This window comes from Lissotriton vulgaris, chromosome 2_1 (genome assembly GCF_964263255.1).
Source record: "Lissotriton vulgaris chromosome 2_1, aLisVul1.2, whole genome shotgun sequence".
Classification (NCBI taxonomy): domain Eukaryota; kingdom Metazoa; phylum Chordata; class Amphibia; order Caudata; family Salamandridae; genus Lissotriton; species Lissotriton vulgaris.
This window is the reverse complement of record NC_141687.1, coordinates 733945160-733964308: the sequence shown is the minus strand read 5'-3', so window position 1 is coordinate 733964308 and position 19149 is coordinate 733945160. Positions and strand designations below refer to the sequence as shown.

The 19149-nt window shown below is 44.5% G+C and overlaps 1 protein-coding gene across 1 annotated transcript in view; it reads right to left on the bottom strand.

The window, feature by feature from the left end:
- Window positions 1-19149, bottom strand: part of PDE3B (phosphodiesterase 3B) — a 1395287-nt gene that overhangs the window by 960291 nt on the left and 415847 nt on the right. The window contains exons 3-4 of the mRNA XM_086956022.1: window positions 18431-18679; window positions 10656-10798 (exon numbers count right to left, since the gene is read on the bottom strand). Coding sequence (XP_086812148.1) covers window positions 10656-10798; window positions 18431-18679 — 392 coding nt within the window. The remainder of the gene's footprint in view (window positions 1-10655; window positions 10799-18430; window positions 18680-19149) is intronic.

Genomic DNA, 19149 nt, shown 5'->3' with positions numbered 1-19149 from the left:
AAAGAACAATGGATTTAACTTAGATCTCAACTGGGGGTAAATGTATGATTTATTCAGCATTCCATCCATCATTTGTTTGCTTAGCACTTTTCACCCCAAGTGGGATGGGTACGCCCAGGTGTGGGTCCCTTGCACACGGTGCCACTGGAATCAAGCTAGCCTGGCTGAGGAAGGGTAAAACCCAGAAATCGGTCCCAGGATGCTAGTTTCCAGTCTAGGGAGGACCTGGCTTGGCAGTTCGGTCTGGACTGTTCCCATGAGGCACAGGGTCAAGACGGATTTGCATATGGCTGGGTCTAAACTGGGGTGGCATGGTGAGCAAAAGAACAATGGATTTAACCAAGATCTCTTGACTGGGGGTGAATGAATGATTTATTCAGCATTCCGTCCATCATTTGTTTGCAGACCGCATTACGGAGGCGGAAACTAGAATGTAGTCCGTTGAAGACACGGTCACTACCCTAGAACAAAAATGAATAAGCTCACTGTTGTAACGCAGGAGCTGCCCTCTTGGGTTGAGGATGCGGAGGGACGCTCCCAGCGAAGCAATTTGCGCCTTATCGAGTTTCCAGAGGGGCGTGAAGGTACCTCCATGGAATGCTTCCTCACACAATGGTTGAAATACTTCCTGCCAGAGAAATCCCTGTCCTCCTGCTTTGTTGTGGAGCGTGCCCTGACAAGGAAACCCTTCCCAGGAGAACATCCTTGGCCAGTCATAGCCAAACTGTTGAATTATATGGATCGGGACACCATTCTTCAATTAACCAGAGGCCATAAGTATAAACTGCTATACAACTCTGATGCCATCATGATTTTCCCGACTATACCAGACATGTTCAACAACAGTGATTCACTGCAGCTAAGCGCCAGCTCTGAGAATTAAACATTCAATACATGCGGTTATATCCGAGACGAAAGAGTCCTCTAAAAATGTAAATCCTTATTCTTTGATACTGCGGAAGCGGTTTTCACATGGGCTGAGGAGGCTGTTCACCTGAAAGCACAAACCCCGCCCCCACTGGAATCTGACTTAACAAAGCACCCACAGAAATTAGCCCAAAAAGTCATGTTGATAGTATTGGGGAGGGGGGGTAGGGTAATAGGGTATCGTATTTGGTTATAGAAAAGTTAATACAGTTCAGGCACAAAAAGACAGCTGCTTCTCCGCACACACACCGCATCTGCCATCCCCCATGAAATATGAATGGCCGCAATCATCACCAACTCCCTACCTGGAGGGCTTAACGTTATGACTTGGAATGTCCACGGGGTACTCTACAAAATCAAGTAGGGTGCTGTCCTCAGGCAAGCCAAACGCCTGGAGGTTTTTTAAACACTATGACTGGCCTGCTATGGATATGACAAGGTCGATTACTCTGGGTTTGTTCGTGGACCATGGGGTACGGCAATCCTTTTGCACACGCTGTACTGGAATCCTTATGCACCAAGGGGTCCCCTACTGCCAGTCCAAAATTTGGTCCGACTCGGGTTGATACACCATAGTAACAGGCACACTACAGGGGAATTACTGAAGCTGGGAAGCTTTTTGCCCTACCCTCCCCTGGGACAAACATTTGTTGAGTCAGCCATTATACCTATTCGGGGGGAAACCCAGAAGGCCTATCCATAATGGGTGGTGACTGGAATGACACTATGGCATACATATAGTGTGAAACAGGCCAAAGTCTTCAAACGGAAGAATTCAAACGGCACTACCTAGTCTCTATCCTGGGGTGGTCGGACACATGGTGAGGGTATTATCTAGTAGAATCACGCTGAACCTTCCTCTCGACAGTACATGGATCCCTTTCCAACTTACCTACATCCACAAGGCCTTGTCTGTTTCCATTCTACCAAGCGGTCTTTCAGAACATTTCTGTCACAGTAAAGCTGCTTATCGAGCCTCACAAACCCCCCTTCAGATGGCGTATGTCACCTTGGCCACTAGGCGACATAACATATCAAACCACCCTCTGGCAGGTGATCACAGACTATTTGGAATCCAATGTGGATACCGCCCCTTCAGGTACAATACTGTGGGTGCCCTTGAGCCCATGATCCAAGATAAAGATATTAGTTATTGCGCAGGAAGAAAATGAAGCCGCCTCGCACAGGTGGTGGACTTGGAAAATCACCAGCGTGCTCTGTAGGCCGAAGTGAGGAAGGGCAAAGCACTGCCTCCTCCTGGCACAGCAGCAACTGGATCAGCTACTCACAAACTAAGCCCAAGAGGTGTGGAAGGCAACCCAATCTAGAATTTACCAATGAGGAAATAAATCGAGTAAAATGCTTCATCGCCTCTGCAGGCTGGGCAGTCACTCACTCCGATGCTGTGCTGCGAAATATGGAGGGGGTCCTATGCACCACCGCAGGCATTGTTGCTCAAGTGTTTGTATCCTATTACTTATCTCCATATGCTAAAAGGGAAATTATATAATCAGATCAAATTGGAGAATTTCTAAGATATACCACTTAAAGTATAACCCGACCATATCCACGAACAGCTGGACCCACCAATCACGGTTTAGGAGCTAGGTGCGGCCCTGTCGGGCATACATCCCAGCTGTGTAACAGATCCCAATGGATTTTTGAATGAATTTCAACGATCTCATATGTCCCAACTAGGTCCGCACCTCTTAGATGCACTCCATGAAGCCTTAGAAAAACACATTGTTCCCCCTCACTGGCGCCATGCCGAAATCACGGTGTTCCTCAAACCAGGGCGTCCCACTGAGGAACCCTCCTCCAATCGCCCAATTTGTCTTTCGAATTTTGAATCTAAACTCCTGGGCAAGGTGCTAGCTGATCGCCTCCGTACGCACATTTACGAGCTTGTCCACCCAGATCAAGCTGGCTTCGTGCCACACCGATCCACCAGACACAACATCAAGCGAATCCATAATGCCATTGCGGAGGCCCCAGAACTTGGTCGTCAGCAGCCCTTTTACTTGCCGACATAGATAAGGCGTTCGAGTTGGGACTATTTATTCCGGCTCACTCGCGCAGCGTTTACTTTCTTATATACAACTCCTATATACTGATCTATCTGCCCCCGTACGGGTGGCGGAAATGCTATCTGAGCGAATTCCAATCCACGGTGGTAGAAGACAGGGCTGCCCACCTACCCTGCTGTTATTTGCATTGGCAATAGAACAGTTAGCAGTGTGGATGGGGCGGGACCCCTTGGTGCGGGGATATGGTTGGTTGGCAGAGGCATCTGACAGGATTGATTTATATGCAGACAATGGGTTGCACTTCCCAACAGACCCTGGGTTTTCGGGCCCATGAGTCCTACAGCTACTTTGTGTATTTGGGGAAACTTCAGGTCTCGGAACTAACCCGGTAAAGTCAGAGCTGTTCCCTGTATGCGGTGACCAGGGGCATGGTACATGGGCGACCCAGCTGTCCAATGCCACGGAGGGCTTTTAATACTCAAATGGATTCACTTCACCATGTCCAATGACATCTCAGTTGCATAATATCCACCCACTGTTATCGCGTGTCCGAGAGAAAACGAAGGGTTGGTCAACGCTACCCCTATCCCTGTTCGGGTGGTCTGCTATTTTCTAAACGGGCTCCCTTCCACGCATTTTATACTGACTCCACTTATACTATTCCACAAGCGTTGTTTCAACAAGTAAATGCACTCCTCATACATTTTCTGTGGGGTGGTGGTGCTATTAGGGTCGCGCTGCAGACCTGTACACATCCTACATATTGAGGAGCAATTGTTGCAGCAGATATATATTCTTACTATGCTGCCTCCCATTTACTAAACATTAATGAGGTGGTGGAACAGCTCACTAACAGACAGCCTTCATGGTGGAGAGACTCGCAATGAGTAATAACTCTCTCCTCGACCAACTCTATAGTCAGACAAACATCAAACCCCAGCATGTAAAGTAGTCATACAGCGATGGTGCCATATAGTGAGAAAGAAGAGATGGGGAGGGTGCCTGACACAGACGACCCCACTGTGGCATGGAACCTACCTCCTGCCAGTCGCTACACTAGCAGGTTTTCATGTGTGGGATCTTAGCGGGATCTCAATGCTAGGAGACATAATGCAAGGGACAGTACTTAAGACTTTTCAGACACTACAAACAGAATTCCACCTACACCGCACTCAATTCTACAGATACCAACAGCTTAAGCATGCCCAGGCAACGTTAATCAGTTCTCTGGGGGGGATTGCTGGAGTTCCACCGAATGGTGCTTATTGATGGACAACCTCACTGCCCACAGAATCCGGCACATTTACCAAACAATAATCCCCCACAATCATACTAAACTAAACACAACTCGCACAGCATGGGAGGCAGACATCCCGGATCTCACGGACGATAACTAGACAGAGGCCCTAGCCAGCCCGAGCTGCCCCTAAAGCAACATGATACAGTTGAATCCAATTTAAATATGTACAAAGGGCATATTTTACATGGTTTCATCACCCTCGCCCGATATACAACAATCGACCACACCGACACAGCCACCCGTAACCTATGGCAGTGGATCGACAACTGCACCAACACCCTCGTCCCGATCAAGAAACCAACAGACGCACCGACAGAAGGGCCATCTGGTTCACCACCAACCTCCAGGCATCCAAGCAGACCTGCCAAAGACTCGAAAAGAAGTGGCGCCACAAAAAGACACCGGACAACCAAGCAGCCCTCAAGAACGCCAGCCGCAGGCACCAGCAACTCATTTAAACTGCCAAAAGGACCTCCTTCAAAGAGTGCATCGACAACAACGCACACAACAGCAAAGAGCTCTTCAACATAATGAAGGAACTCGCCAACCCCAGCTCCAATGACATCCCGCCGCCACAAGACCTCTGCGACTCTCTAGCCACCTTCTTCCACCGCAAGATCATAGACATCCATGACAGATTAAACACTAACCCCCTCCCCCCACCCCCCCGACAGCCGCTGACACCTCAGATCAAATGCCCCCCAGCCATACCTGCCTCCTGCTTTCCTGGAACCACGTCAACGCCGAAGACACCATCAAAACCATGAACACCATCCACCCTGACTCACCATCAGACCCCTGCCCTCACCACATCTTCAACAAAGCGAGATCCATCAACGCACCCAAACTCCGTAAGATCTTCAACAGCTCCTTCGAGACCGCCACCTTCCCAGAGAGATGGAAACCCGCAGAGATGAATGCCCTACTTAAGAAACCCAAGGCAGACCCAAAGGACCTCAAGAACTTCCGGCCCATCTCCCTGCTCCCATTCCAGGCGAAAGCCATTGAGAAGATAGTCAACAGATAACTGACGCACTTCCTCGAAGAGACCAACACCCTGGACGCGTCCCAATCCGTATTCCACAGCAACCACAGCACGGAAACCACCCTCATCGCCGCCACCGACAACATCAGGACCCTGCCGGACAACGGAAAAACCGCGCCCCTCATCCTCCTAGACCTCTCAGCCGCCTTCGACACCGTCTGCCACCACACCCTACGCACACGCCTCCACAAAGCAGGAATCCGCAACAAAGCCCTTGACTGGATCCCCTCCTTCCTCACCGAGAGAAACCAAAGAGTCTGCCTCCCTTCATTCCGATCCGAAGTCACCAAGATCACCTGCGGCATACCCTAAGGATCATCCCTCAGCCGGACCCTTTTCAACATCTACATGACACCATTCACCAACATCGTCCGATCACACGACCTCAACATAGTCTCATACGCCGACGACACCCAACTGATCCTCTCCCTCACCAAGGACCCCGCCACCACCAAAACAAATTTCCACGAAGGAATGAAGGTAGTTGCCGAATGGATGAAGAACTGTCACCTGAAACTGAACTCAGACAAGACGGAAGTCCTCATCCTCTGCTCCACCCCCTCAGCTGGGGACGACTCCTGGTGGGCAGCCTCGCTGGGAGCCGCGCCGACACCCACCGACCACACACGCAACCTGGAGTTCATCCTGGACTCAGCAATGTCAATGACCCAGCAAGTCAATGCGGTCTCCTCCTCCTGCTTCAACACCCTCTGCATGCTTTGCAAGATCTACAGATGGATCCCCACGGAACCAGAAGGTTGGTCACCCAGGCCCTAGTCACCAGCAGGCAGGACTACGGCAATGCCCTCTATGCGGGAATCCTGGCCAAATTCCAGAAAAGACTTCAACGCATACAGAACGACACCGCACGCCTTATCCTAGACATCCCCAGCCACACCGCCCACCTGAGGGACCTGCACTGGCACCCTGTCAACAAGAGGATCACCTTCATGCTCCTCACCCATGCTCCGAAAGCACTCCATGAACCCGGACCAGCATACCTCAACAGATGACTCACCTTCTACACCCAAGAACAAAAAGGAGGGACAGGAGGCTTTTCCCACTGTGATAATCGTGGGGAGGTCCAACAAAGAAGGTGCCTCAACAAGAGCAATGTACCAAAGATTTCTATGTTGTTCCTCTCTTAATCAAGTAGCCGCTTAAATGACCAAGTGGTGGGATCGCACTACTCCCTATAAAGGGTAGTAGTGGGAATCCTTTTGTTGGATCTTAATGCCCTCACACACCCTTGCAGGTGTCATGCTTCATCATTTGGGCTGCTCCTTGTAGGGGTGGCGGTACAATCCCCTACGGGTTCCCTAAAAAGGGGCTCTTTGTCGGAGATCTTCTATCCAACTGCCGTAAGATGAATGCAGAAGGAGCGGTCAGCAAGCCATTGGCATTGATGCGGGCTGTTGGACGAGAGTAGAGAAGCGGAATCAGTGGGAGAAACCCGCTAGGGGCACAGTTTCCGCAGCATTGCCCATAGAAAAGGCCACTCAAGGGAGTCAAAGGCCTTCTCCACGTCCAGCAAGGCCACAGCTACCGGCACCTCAGGAGAAATTCTGTTGACCAAGGTGAACGTGTGCAAGTTTATTGAAGTAGAGCGCGGGGAACAAACCCCATTTGGAGTGGGGAGATGGTTTCGAGAAGAAGCGACAATCTACCCATCAGAACTTTCACTAGTATTTTAGTATTGAAGTTCAGTAAGGACAACTGTCTATAAGACTGGCAATATTGTGGATCCTTGCTAGGTTTTAATAGCAGACCATTAAACGCCTTGTTTAGCATGGGAAAGCGCTCACTTTTTCACTGACTCAGCATAAAGTTCCAGCAGCTGTGGAGTAAGCAAATGTTTGTAAGTCTTATAGAATGTGCCCGTAAGCCTGTCAGAGCCAGGGGCCGTTGACCCATCCATGGAGTTCATTACGGCTACTATCTCCTCCGCCAAGATTGGCTCTCTGACTAACAGTTGCTACGGGGAGGACAGCCAGACCAAGGTGACCTCAGACCGATAGTCTGCTAGACTGCTACACCCCTCATCAAATATAGAGCCATAAAGTTGAGTCCAACCTCCGAAGGGTAGCCTCCAAGCGCTCCAAAGAGCACCGCATGTCACGTAATATAATACTGTGTTTAGCAATCACCATTTCACAGATGTATGCCTTGAAGGCCTCCCAATGGGTGGCCTGTGTAGCCACTGTGCCCTCGTTCAAATCAAAGTAATCCGTAATGGTGGAGCGAAGTTCCTCATGAAAAGCCGAATCCATGAGTGACTGACTGGTAAACAAATGTTTGACTGTTGTGTCGGTGTGCACAGTAAAATAGAGTTCAGACTGCTATTTGTGGGTGGGCATACTAGAAGAATTGGGTTTATAAATTGTTGTAGATTGATAAACATTTACATAACAGTAGTATCTGGGAGCAGGATATTGCATATTTCATGGTTTCTAAGCATTATAAATCAGTATTTTGCACAGGGGTGTTTAGACTTCATGCCTCAATTTTTTTTGAGTTAATATAGTTATGGTTTGTGCCGAATTTATTAATGTTGTATGACTGACTAGAGTATAGGATGTCAGCTGTTCACTGAACATTGTTGGATTGGGTACGGCTGAAAAGAGCACTGTTAGAAGTGGGAGATTTAGTTTGCATGCGTGGGAAGGGTATAGTATGAGTGTGCAATATATGAAGTATTTAGAGAGGTGACAAGCGTGATTGGCACCGTTCTGAAGCCAGATGTATTTACATTACAATTGCAGCTTAATGGTTCGGCTTAGACATATCTTACATTCTTGGTAACTAATATGTTTTCGTATTATCTCCTTTCGGCTTACTAAACTGAAAAAAAATATTAAATGCTTTAGTCATGATTTGGCTTAATACTTAGTTCTATTTATTGTTTTAGTGCTTAAGAGTTACGTGAATATATTTCTTAAGACGTAGATTTAAATACTTCAAGATGGCAGCATCTTCTAAAAGAAAGTTGCCATCTCAATTTGTGTGTTTAAAGCATCTGTCACTTTGACATTCTTATGAAGCACATATGTAATTCGCAATACAGAATGTCACACCTTTAATGTTTGAATAGCTACCATTTTACAAATCTTTCTATCACGGGGCATGTGGCTTCTTATTTTATCTAGGATTACAACCCTTCTAAAATGGTCGTATAGGCTGTGTTCGTGCAACAAAACGTGGGGTGACATTATGTGATCTATCTATGCCTATTTCCCCTGTGGAACAGACTCCTATTACACATATATAATCACTTAATGGACTTATTACTGATTCACATAGGTTTTAAAAAGAACCTCAAGACTGCAGTAGGAGCTACATATTTATATCATTGAATACCGGGTCTGTGTTTAATTTATGACTGAAACTATTCGAAGATGGTGACCTAAGCCACTAGCACTTAGCCGTTCCGTGTTGTCATGTGAATCTTATTTTCAAGTGTCGGAAGATATCCCAGCCTTACAAAACTCCATTCTACATCTGCACGAGGATCATCAATTGTTTTAAGTGCGATATTATTCGTGGTTGTTTAACAGCAGTTGACATCTGACAATAGGCCTTTCTAATATGCTAAGCCAGGGAGTAATGAACAACTTTTGTAAATCAGCTTCCTTTTGCAGCTGGTTGGATATTTTTCGAAGACAGAGCTGGTAGTTTGAGACTGAAATCGTCATTGTTTACATTATTGTTTTACATTGTTTAAATGTATTAATAGTGGTTTGTCTCTTAGCATTTGGCACACCGGTGTCCGTAAGGAGTTAGTATCTTTAGATTTTTAACTGTGTCATTGATTGGATTTCTGCTTGAGTTTAATCTATGTACAGCCACAATACAGTTATTTGGCATGGAGATGTTTACAATAATATGTGAAGTATGGTTTCCGCAACAGTGGAACTCCCATTTTCGACTTATAACACATTTTGATCCGTTTCAATTCCAATAGGTGTGGATAATTAGGGAGAAATTCATAAAACAGTCTATATACAATGATATTTAGTCAAATTCTGCTGAAAAAATGATTAGTATTGATTTTGAAAGTTTGTTTCCTCATCCGAATGTGGGATTTATTTTAATACCACAAACGATATATGCAAAGACTATCTTTGTATAGAAATATTTGTCTGACATATACATATATAAGTATATATTTATTTAAAAAGTTTTATATAGCGCTGGCTAGACCTGGAGGCATCAGAGGACGAACATTGTTTCAAAGCATAGTTAGAAGTTACATGAGTTACTGGCGTTAAAAACAGATGTAAAGAAAAAAGCTGTCAAGGGGAGAGAGAATAGGAGCATATATGGAGTAAGAAATATTAACTAGCTTCACAGTACAGTGCAAATGATTTAATAGGATTTTTAAGCATAAGGGCTCTTTAGGTTCGGTCACTACAAATGGGTTTCGACTGCAACCTACTCTCACAGATTTCTGCACTTTATGTATTTCAGGTGTTTCAATCCTCCACCTACTGTGTTTTCTTTTTACAATATGGATTGATCCGAAAACATGATGGTAAAACAAATTAGGTTATAGTTGTGGACCATAGGCCATCATAGTTGAGAAGCTTTCTCCCATAGCACAAGCAGTTATGTAGAGTGACCTCATAGCTAATCATTAATATGATCACTTGGACGACTCCTACACCATCATCATTAAACTAAATTGTCAGGGAGAATATTTTCTTTTGACAGTGAGCTTACCACGGTTTTGTTTTGTTTCTGTCATGTTTTAAGTTTAAACAGTTTCAAAAAGGAAAACAAACTAAATATAAATCGTGATAAATTATAAACTGAATTGTATACTGATACTAGTTTTCTATTTTTATGTTGTCCACGACCCTGAAGAAGTTCTACTACATAAAAGGAATGAAATGTGTTTGCATGTCAACATGAAATAAAGAATAAATGAAGACGTGAAACTGAACCGGGGACTCGACTTGAATCTTGAATAAAATAATGAACGAGTGTGATACAAACTTTTGTTTTTAACCGCATGCGCGCTAGCGGAATTTTGCTCCTACGCTGAGATTTTTCAAAACCGCATGTTACGTGACGAGCTGGGCTCGTCATCAGCGTCGAAGGGGTTAACACATCTCAGAAACATTTGCAAAACAAAATGGACAGTAAGAAACAAACAAGCCACCTCACCACTATGAATTATTCATAAAGGGAACAGCAAAGTATTAAATTATATGTTAAGTTAATAAGCAGAATTTCAGGTCTTGTGTGTTAATCAAGGCATTTTACAATAACACACTATCAACACTACCGTTAGCATTTACAATTCATGAAGAAAGGTTCCACCACCAAACAAGGCACTCAAAAGGAGATGTGTTACCTTTGTGTACCATAGTCTTGGTACAATCGTTTGCCATTACTTCGTTCCCATCTTGAAGATGAAGACTCAATGGTTTGCAGGCTAGAATTTCCCGAACTTCGTCTCAGGTGAGGTGTTGGCAAACTATTTCTACTGTTTAATCCCTAGTAAGGTAAAAGTACAGAATCTCTCAAGGTCATCAGATATCGGAATACAAGCCACATGTGCAGCACATTCCATACATCACTTAGACTACCCAAAACTGTCATTTTCTAAAGTAGGTGCATACAAAAAGGCAATATTACCTTATTACATCAAAATCATGAATAAAACTGGTTATAGTCACGAAAAAGCTAATATTTTCAGTGCAACACGTATTTTATAGATCATAGTCATTTTATTTAAGTTTATAATGTAGACTTTAAACATCTATGTTAGATCTAGGAGTCTCTAGTCGACAATGGTATTCACCTTTGTCCAAATAGTGACCCCTACTTCTAAGTCAGGATAAGGGGATTACACTCCTAAATAACCCCTGCTCACCCCCTTGGTAGCTTGGCACGAGCAGACAGGCTTATCTCAGAGGCAGTGTGTCAGGCACTTGTGAATATACACAGTAATACAGTGAAAACACTACAGATAGACGCAACACAGGTTTTATAAAAAAATAAGTATTCTTTATATATAGACTTAACACGAGACCACAAACGACAAAAATGCACAATACTATACTTAAAGATGACCTAAAGATGATAAAAGTTGCTTAGTTCAAGTTGATGTTAAATGCGACAAAGTTCTCAAAGTACCTGGATGCGTAACGCAAAGTGAACAAAAGGCTTGCAAAAGGAGAGATGTGTCTGTTCAGTGATCAGGGGGAAGAATACATCGTGCCTCAATGCTTGCACAGAGTAGGGGATGTGTTGCGATTCTTAACGGTGCGGGGTTGATGCGTCGATTCTCGGCCTGCGGGCCTGTTGCGATGCGCAAGATGGCACCTTGATGCGATGATCCGGTTGCGATGCAAGAAGATGGCGCCCTTGAAGCGACGACGATATGACGATGCATAGACGCCCTGGCGGCCTTGCGACGACACGGTACTTTGGAGCCGAGACAGGCCCTGCGACACGCTTCTCCGGTGATGCGATGGAGACTCTCAATGGCGTCACTCTTCTCCAGTGATGCGACAGCAGGCAGCTTTGACGCAGACCCGCTTCCAGGGAGATGCGGCGAAGGCTCGCTTCTACGGCGATGCGACAATTTCAGCTGCGGTAGCCACACGCTTCCTCTCAATGTGTCGCGCTTCCAGCTCCAAGCGACACACCAATGTCTGGAGGTAGAATTTCAAGCAAGGAAATTCAGAGGGGAGCTGGAGATTATGTCTTTTGTCCCTGAGCCTTCAGCAGGAGGCAAGCACAGTTCAAGCCCTTGGAGAATATTCCGTAGATAATGAAAGTCCTTAAAAAGTTCATTCTCCTTTCCTTGGCAATGAAGCAACCACTGCAGGCCAACCCAGCAAACAGCACACTGGCAGAGGGGCAGTTAAACTCCTGCAGCTTCCTTGGTTCTTCTCCTTGGCAAAAGGTTTCTTGTTCCAGAAGTGATCTAATTTTTTGAGACTGGGTCCCAATATTTATACCCCAAAATCCTTTGTTCTCTGAAGGCAGAGAGGCCTCTGCCTAGTCCGAACCAGTTCGAGCACCTTGTTTACATGACTCCCTCCTTCCTTTCACTGTACAGGGCAGAGACATCAGCCGCCTCACAGGAGGTGGAGCCAGCACAGGAGAGGGAAGGTACAGCTCCCAAGCACTTTGTTGACATGATTCCTTCTCTCCTTTCACAGGGCAGGGCAAAGAAATCAGACACACCACAGGAGGTGGAGCCAGCATTGTAGAGGGAAGGCCCAGCCCTATTCAGGTCCCAGGTACAACTCCTCCCTCCCATCTAGATGCAGATCTCTCCATTCACCACTTGGCTGCCCCAGCCTGTCTCCTGGAATACCCCAGCACTGTCACTCACAAACTCAGACAAAAAATATACAACCTAGCAGAGGCAGGCCTGGACAGTTAGGGAAGTAAATACCTACTTTCTAAAAGTGGTATTTTCAAACACAGAATGTTAAAACCACATTTACTAAAAGATGTATTTTATTATTCTGAGTTCAGGCATACTAAAATCGAATTTCTACCATGTTCCCTGAGTCAGTTAGGATTATCGGAATGTAATAATCTAACTGCCCATTCTGGTCTATGGAAAACAGCTGGCCTTGCAATAGTGAAAAACGAAAATGGCTGTAATTCGCTATTAGGACAAGCTACACACACCAGAGCGTGTCCTACCTTATACTCACAATGCACCCTGCCTTAGGGCTTACCATAGGGGTGTCTGATATGTATTTATTCATGAAGCAATAGGAAGGTTTAGGGACTGGCAAGTGGGTCACTTGGCCAAGTCGACATGGCAGTAATAAACTGCACACAGGCCTTGCAATGGCAGGCCTGAGACACACTTTACAAGCTGCTTCTGTGGCTGGCACAACCAGTGCTGCAAGCCCACCAGCAGCCTTTGATTTACAAGCCCTGGGCACACATGGTGCACTGTACTAGGGTCTGACAAGTACATCAAATAACCCAATCATGGAATCACTAATTAGTACATCATAGGGAGCACTTGCACTGTGGCACTGATTAGCAGTGGCACAGTGCACAAAACATATAACCAGCAAAAACCTATCAAAACAGAGGAGGCAATCCATCAAAAATGGAAGGGAGACTCACGCCAATGATGCCAGGTCTAACAATCTCCATTTTCTTGACTTGATTGTAAGTCCCGGACCGACCATTATGCAACTCCATTTGCAACCGTAAATATTATTAAAGTAATCTGTGCCATGAATTTTGCATGAGACGCTGTACAAATAGATAACAATAATCACATCTAATATAATGAAACTGAACATACACATTTATGCACGCCCTACATAAGTAGCTCACAGAGAAGGAATTTTAAAGGTACACTTTGGAAAAAAACGACTTGTTATCAGAATGTTTTAATGTTGTGCTAATAAATGGAAAAGATCCAAGTTAGAAGAAAAAAAAATGAACGATCCCAATTTCAGTCGAAAAGGACGAGTTGGACCTCCACTTGTCACAGGCCCAGGGTGTAGTCAATCGGAAAAGGTGTAGAAGCACCAAGGTCACAGGTCACAGAGCAAGCATAACTGGGAAGCAACAGCACAAAAGCATTCAAAATAGATTGGTCAAGGTTGCTGAGGTGAGAAAATTGCCAGTTATTATGGTCCCAGGCAGGAAGATAAGAGGTCACCAGGAGGCCAGAGTTATGTTTTTTGGTGTATTTATTTAAGTAATAACAGGTCAATGCTAACAACTAGCAAATGTCCAATGTGAATTAAATTACTGGCATTGCAGAGATCCTCAACGCGGTCAATGAATAACAGAAACTCTCCTTAGGCCTGGGTACGGGAGTTCATGTCATAGATTCTTTTAAAAAAGTGCATGTTTTTGGAAGGCCCATTCAGTCTTTGACTTGGCTGTGTTTGTGATGCGCTGTTTTCTTGGATAGTCGTCAATTCCCTGACATTTTGCAGATGTTTATACTGGGATACTGATTTATCATTAAGGTTTCGGTGATGGTACACAAAGTAGTTCTTTGAGTATGTGATTACGACTTGCAATTCAAACAAGCAATGACCTTCCACAGCAACACAAAATGGCAGCTAGGAGAAAGTTTTGCTTGAACAGCACTACTATTACAATTAGACATGCTTTGGCCAGGACTTGAAGGGAATAGCACATGGCTTTCTTCATGGGCTGCTATTCCAGATAGTGAGCTATATCCCTTCTCAGTGGGCCCTACAACACAATATCCTTCTACCAGGCACACAGGTTAAGCAACATTCTGGCCCGCCACCAGCCAATCGTTTAAAAAACGTGAAGCACAGAAGCTGTCCTTCTGTTCACACAAGGCATTCATTGCACATGTACTGCTGCTCTAGTGCTCCAAGTGCAAGTGCAAATCTGATGGAAGAGCAGGAGCTTCTGTGATATTATTAAATATCCCATGCAGCCCCTGCTGGTCATAAAGCCTATTAGGAGACTGATGCACCAACCTAAAGATGATGCTCCTCCCATTGTTATAGTATTTTCCTTTTCTAACACCCTACATCTGGCTCCAGAAGTTGAGGTGGAGCAGTGCTTTGCAGTGAGCGTGCTGTAATAGCTTTCAGAGGCCACATCAGTATTACCAATCTTTGATACAACGAGCAGATCCTCCTCCTAACTTCAGAGTCCTTCCTTGCTGCTAGCTACAACCCATCATGGAAGCCTATGAATGTTCGATGACAGAAGTTGAAGCCACAGTCCCCGAGTTAAGAAGCTATCACAATTTGAGCAACAAGGACGTAGATTGCTACAAGGAGTGACAGAGAGCAGAGTGCACCGCATGCAGAAATCCTCAAGCTAGAGACAGCTTTACAGAAAAAGTATGCCCACATTGAACAGAAGCATCTCAAACAGGTTTGAGCCAGTTCTGCATAGCCACTGCCAGCCTGCTTAAAGTCTGCTAAATATACAAAGAGACCAGGCACACACCCAGGGACATGTATGTATATGGTATTTCTATGTTGTGAACCTAGCCAAAAGAAAGCAGACAAGCGTAAAGTCAGCAAGATTGTGGACGGTTAATGCATTGTGATGTGTTCTTTAAAGAAGCAAGTCTTCACGGTTTCCTAATTGGAGCAGCACTGGGGCAGTCTGCTCCAGATCTTGGTGCATAGATGGAGAGGATCGGTCATCTTGTTTTTCTCTTTTACTAATTTTAGTCTGCTCTCTGATAGTGTCCTGGCATACGGTGTGCAGAGATCCACTAGAGATGGTGAGCAGGTCTCCAAGTATACAGGAGTGCTGGTCCTGATTGCTTTGTAAAGGTTGCAGCTGGGTTTGAAGATGGCTCAGGCTGGCAATGGAGTTCCATCAGCATAGGGGTGATGTGATCTTATTTCTTCAGGTCCTGGATGATACATGCTGTAGTATGCAGCATGCCCCCATCATCCAGATGCAATAGTACAAGGTATCTGGAAGGAAAGGTTTGACTTTTAACCCTTTCGATGCTGATGACGAGCTCAGCTCGTCATCACTCACGGGTGTCGTGTGCTGATGACGAGCTGAGCTCGTCATGGTGCCACTAAAACGGCATTTTCCAGCACAGAGGGGGGGGGGAAACGCCCAGCAGCCATGTGGTTAAAAAAGAGGGAGAACTGGTACCAGACAGTCTTAGTTTGTTGGCAACTTCTCCTTTGATGGTGAGTTTGGTATCAAGGGAAAATCTAAGTGGCCTGGCATTCAGTGGTTTTGAAGCCATCAAGGTTCATGTCTATGAGGCAGATTTGTACTATATCATGTTTAGTTTTCTTGGCAAACAACAAGAATGGCTTGGTTGGGGTGAGTTTCAAGCAAGGACTGGACATCCAGGTCTGAGTGATCTGCAAGCAGTGTTTGAAGGGCTGGATGTCTAAAACGGAAGATACTTTAAAGTAGAGCTGTGTATCATCTGCATGGCAGAGAATTCTGAGATCTGTGAGCAGAGCACCCAGCGTCTCAATATCAAGCTTGAAGTTTCCAGGAGACAGTATGGAGTCTTGGGGGACTCCACCAGTAAATCGAATGTTTATTGACTTAGACGTGTCAATCTTAAAAAACTGGTGCTGGCTGGAAAGGTAGGAGGATAACTTACATGGGGGTGGGGATAAGCCTACTTGACATCCAGTGATTCCTGCTTAAGCTGCGATCCATTAGCCAGAATCACATTGGAAAAGGCATCGCAGGAAACTGGAGACTCTCCCTTTTCCTGTAAATCCTCTCCGAAGATTAAGGACCCCACATGAGGGAGGCAGGGGGGCGCATTGGATGGATACATCGAGCAGCCTTACCTGCTCCTCTGTGTGCACCATCCAGCAGGCCGATGAAGTCAGCACATCTATATGCATGCGGACAGCATTGATTGGTGGCATGTGGGGGCAAATACCGAAGAGACTCTGCGTAGACTGCTCCCCGAGAGGCTATACAAACTTTGTACAATCTATAGAAGAAAATTATAGATTAAGGAGGTGCCCCAGATAAATGGTTTACAAGGTGTTTTTTTTCTACGATGCTGGATGTCAGAACTGTTGGGAGCCTTGTTGCCAGGTATTGTGGTCCTACTAGTAATTTATAGTGCTATACAATAAGGCTTAGCATGTTGTAGAAGGATTGGTAAAAAGGCAGGAGGGATGTTTCCAGTTAGGACACCAACACATGTAGTAGATTATCAGGGCAACACACATCACTTAATGCCAAGTGTAGACCAAGTTTAGATCAGGTAGTTAAAATATCAACTAGATGGGGTAATGTTAAAGAAGAAATGAATTATGGAAACAGTGCTACAGCAGACAGTGTCACACAACTATAAGTGGAGAAAGAGCAATGCAGGCCAAAACCTTGTGCTGATGAAGAAAAAGGTGAAGAGTTTACTTGAGAACAGAGTGCATGACCTTTAAGGTCATAGTTAAAAGAAGACCGGTGTTTGACAAGCTTGAATGAATTTGTGGCACCTAGGCATGTATTCAGTGTTTCCTATAAAGTGAAACAGGATTAGACAATGGGATCAGGAGATTGAATTAGCCAAGAACAAACGAAATCTGATAAGAGGTCTTAGGAGCACAATGATAGAGCACAAACATATGCATTCAATCAAAACACACATACATTTAAAAGTAGAAAAATGCTTATTTTAAGCATTGTTAGAACTGTAATAAAGGATGTGTTGAGATTTAGGTTAAACTCTAGGGTCACATGTGACCTCATGTTTTTCCATAACTAATGTGTAACTGCCTAGCAATTCACAGTTTGAACTTTTGTAACTAGCATTGTTTAACTGTGTATAAAAATAGCTGCCTGTGAAGCATCAAATTGAAACTAGCTGTTTACTTGTGTGAAGACAGTCTTCTCCCTGCCGTGCCAGTAAAAAGTTGTTTTTGCATAGCAAAGAGGAGTTTGTCTTCATTCTTGTTACCCTACAACAATTGGTGTGAGAATTTACTTGTGTATTGTTTCCACTTTAACGGTTTGAAATGTTGCACAATTATTTTTTACACATTTATACCTTGCCTCCAAGTTAAGCATGACTGCTTTGTGCCAAGCTACCAGAGGATTGAGCACAGGTTAATCTGGGGTTGTTCATGACTTCACCCTGACCGGAACTGTGGTTGCAGCTTGAGTGGGGTTGAGGGATGGAGGGGGCAGGGGGACTCTCCACAGGTGTTAACTAGTAGCTAGGCAATCTCCCCAATTAACATACAACTATAAAAAAAAATTGCTACTCTCGGAAGTAACAGTAAAACACCACAGCAAATGTGATATTTGCAAACAAGCAACACTTTTTTGATAAAACGGATAAGGGCTGTAAGAAAAGGCATAAAAATCAAAGGAAGTTGAGGCTGTTTTCTGCAAGACAGGAGTGATGGTATCTAGGACCCTGACTAGCACTCAAATGAAGAATATTGAAGTAACATTTCGAGAAGTGGTGCATGCCAACACATGGCGCACAAGAGAAAGTCAGGCATTTTGATTTGAGTTTTAAATGTATAACATAGGTACAATGGGACAGCCTTTGTAAGAAGATTATTAGTGGAGAAATTAAATTAAGTGCATACATGCATCACATAGTACAATATTTAGTAACATAGCAGAAATTTGAAACAATCAACAGCAGAGTAAACGTAGAGAAACTGCATTATAGCCAACCTTATGCAATTTTCGGTCTTCTTTTTCATTTGGGTCCTCCATTTCAGCACAGGGGTAAAACCCAGGAAATGGGGTAAAAGGGTTTATTTTTGGTCTGCATGATCCTGAGAAAGTACCCATCATGCTACTTATGCTTCGAAGAGCAGACACCACTTGCGCAGGAAGAGCAGGATCAGCCAAGAGGTCAGTTAACACATTGCGAGCCTCATTCAATACAGAAAGATCTACTCCATTGACACCACCAGCATTCTAAAAAAAAAAATGAAGCAACACAAACATTAATGTTTTATCAGAGGAGGATATCCTCAAAATGTGCCATCAATTCCCACTATACCAACGTTAGTTGCCTCAGTTTAGATGAAACTTTTTTTATGGCTATTTGTGAGAATGCTGAGCAAAGTGCATTGGTTCTGGTCTTGAAAAAGTCAGTCACTCAAACTTTATTCGATTTAAATGAATCATAAAAGCACAAAATACAAACTTTAATCATACAAACATTTAAAACAAAGTCGTCATAATAAATATTACATTGACAACCACCACCTTCGTTCAATAATGCTTTAGGTCAAGCCATACATAATGCACCAACCTCCCCCCTGAGCCATATTTCTTTCTAAATACAATTGATCCTTTTATAAAATGTAAAACTGCACAACAAATGGCCATTGAATTCAAATAAAGTAGAAACCTGTAACCTTCAATGAAAGAACAGGGTGTAA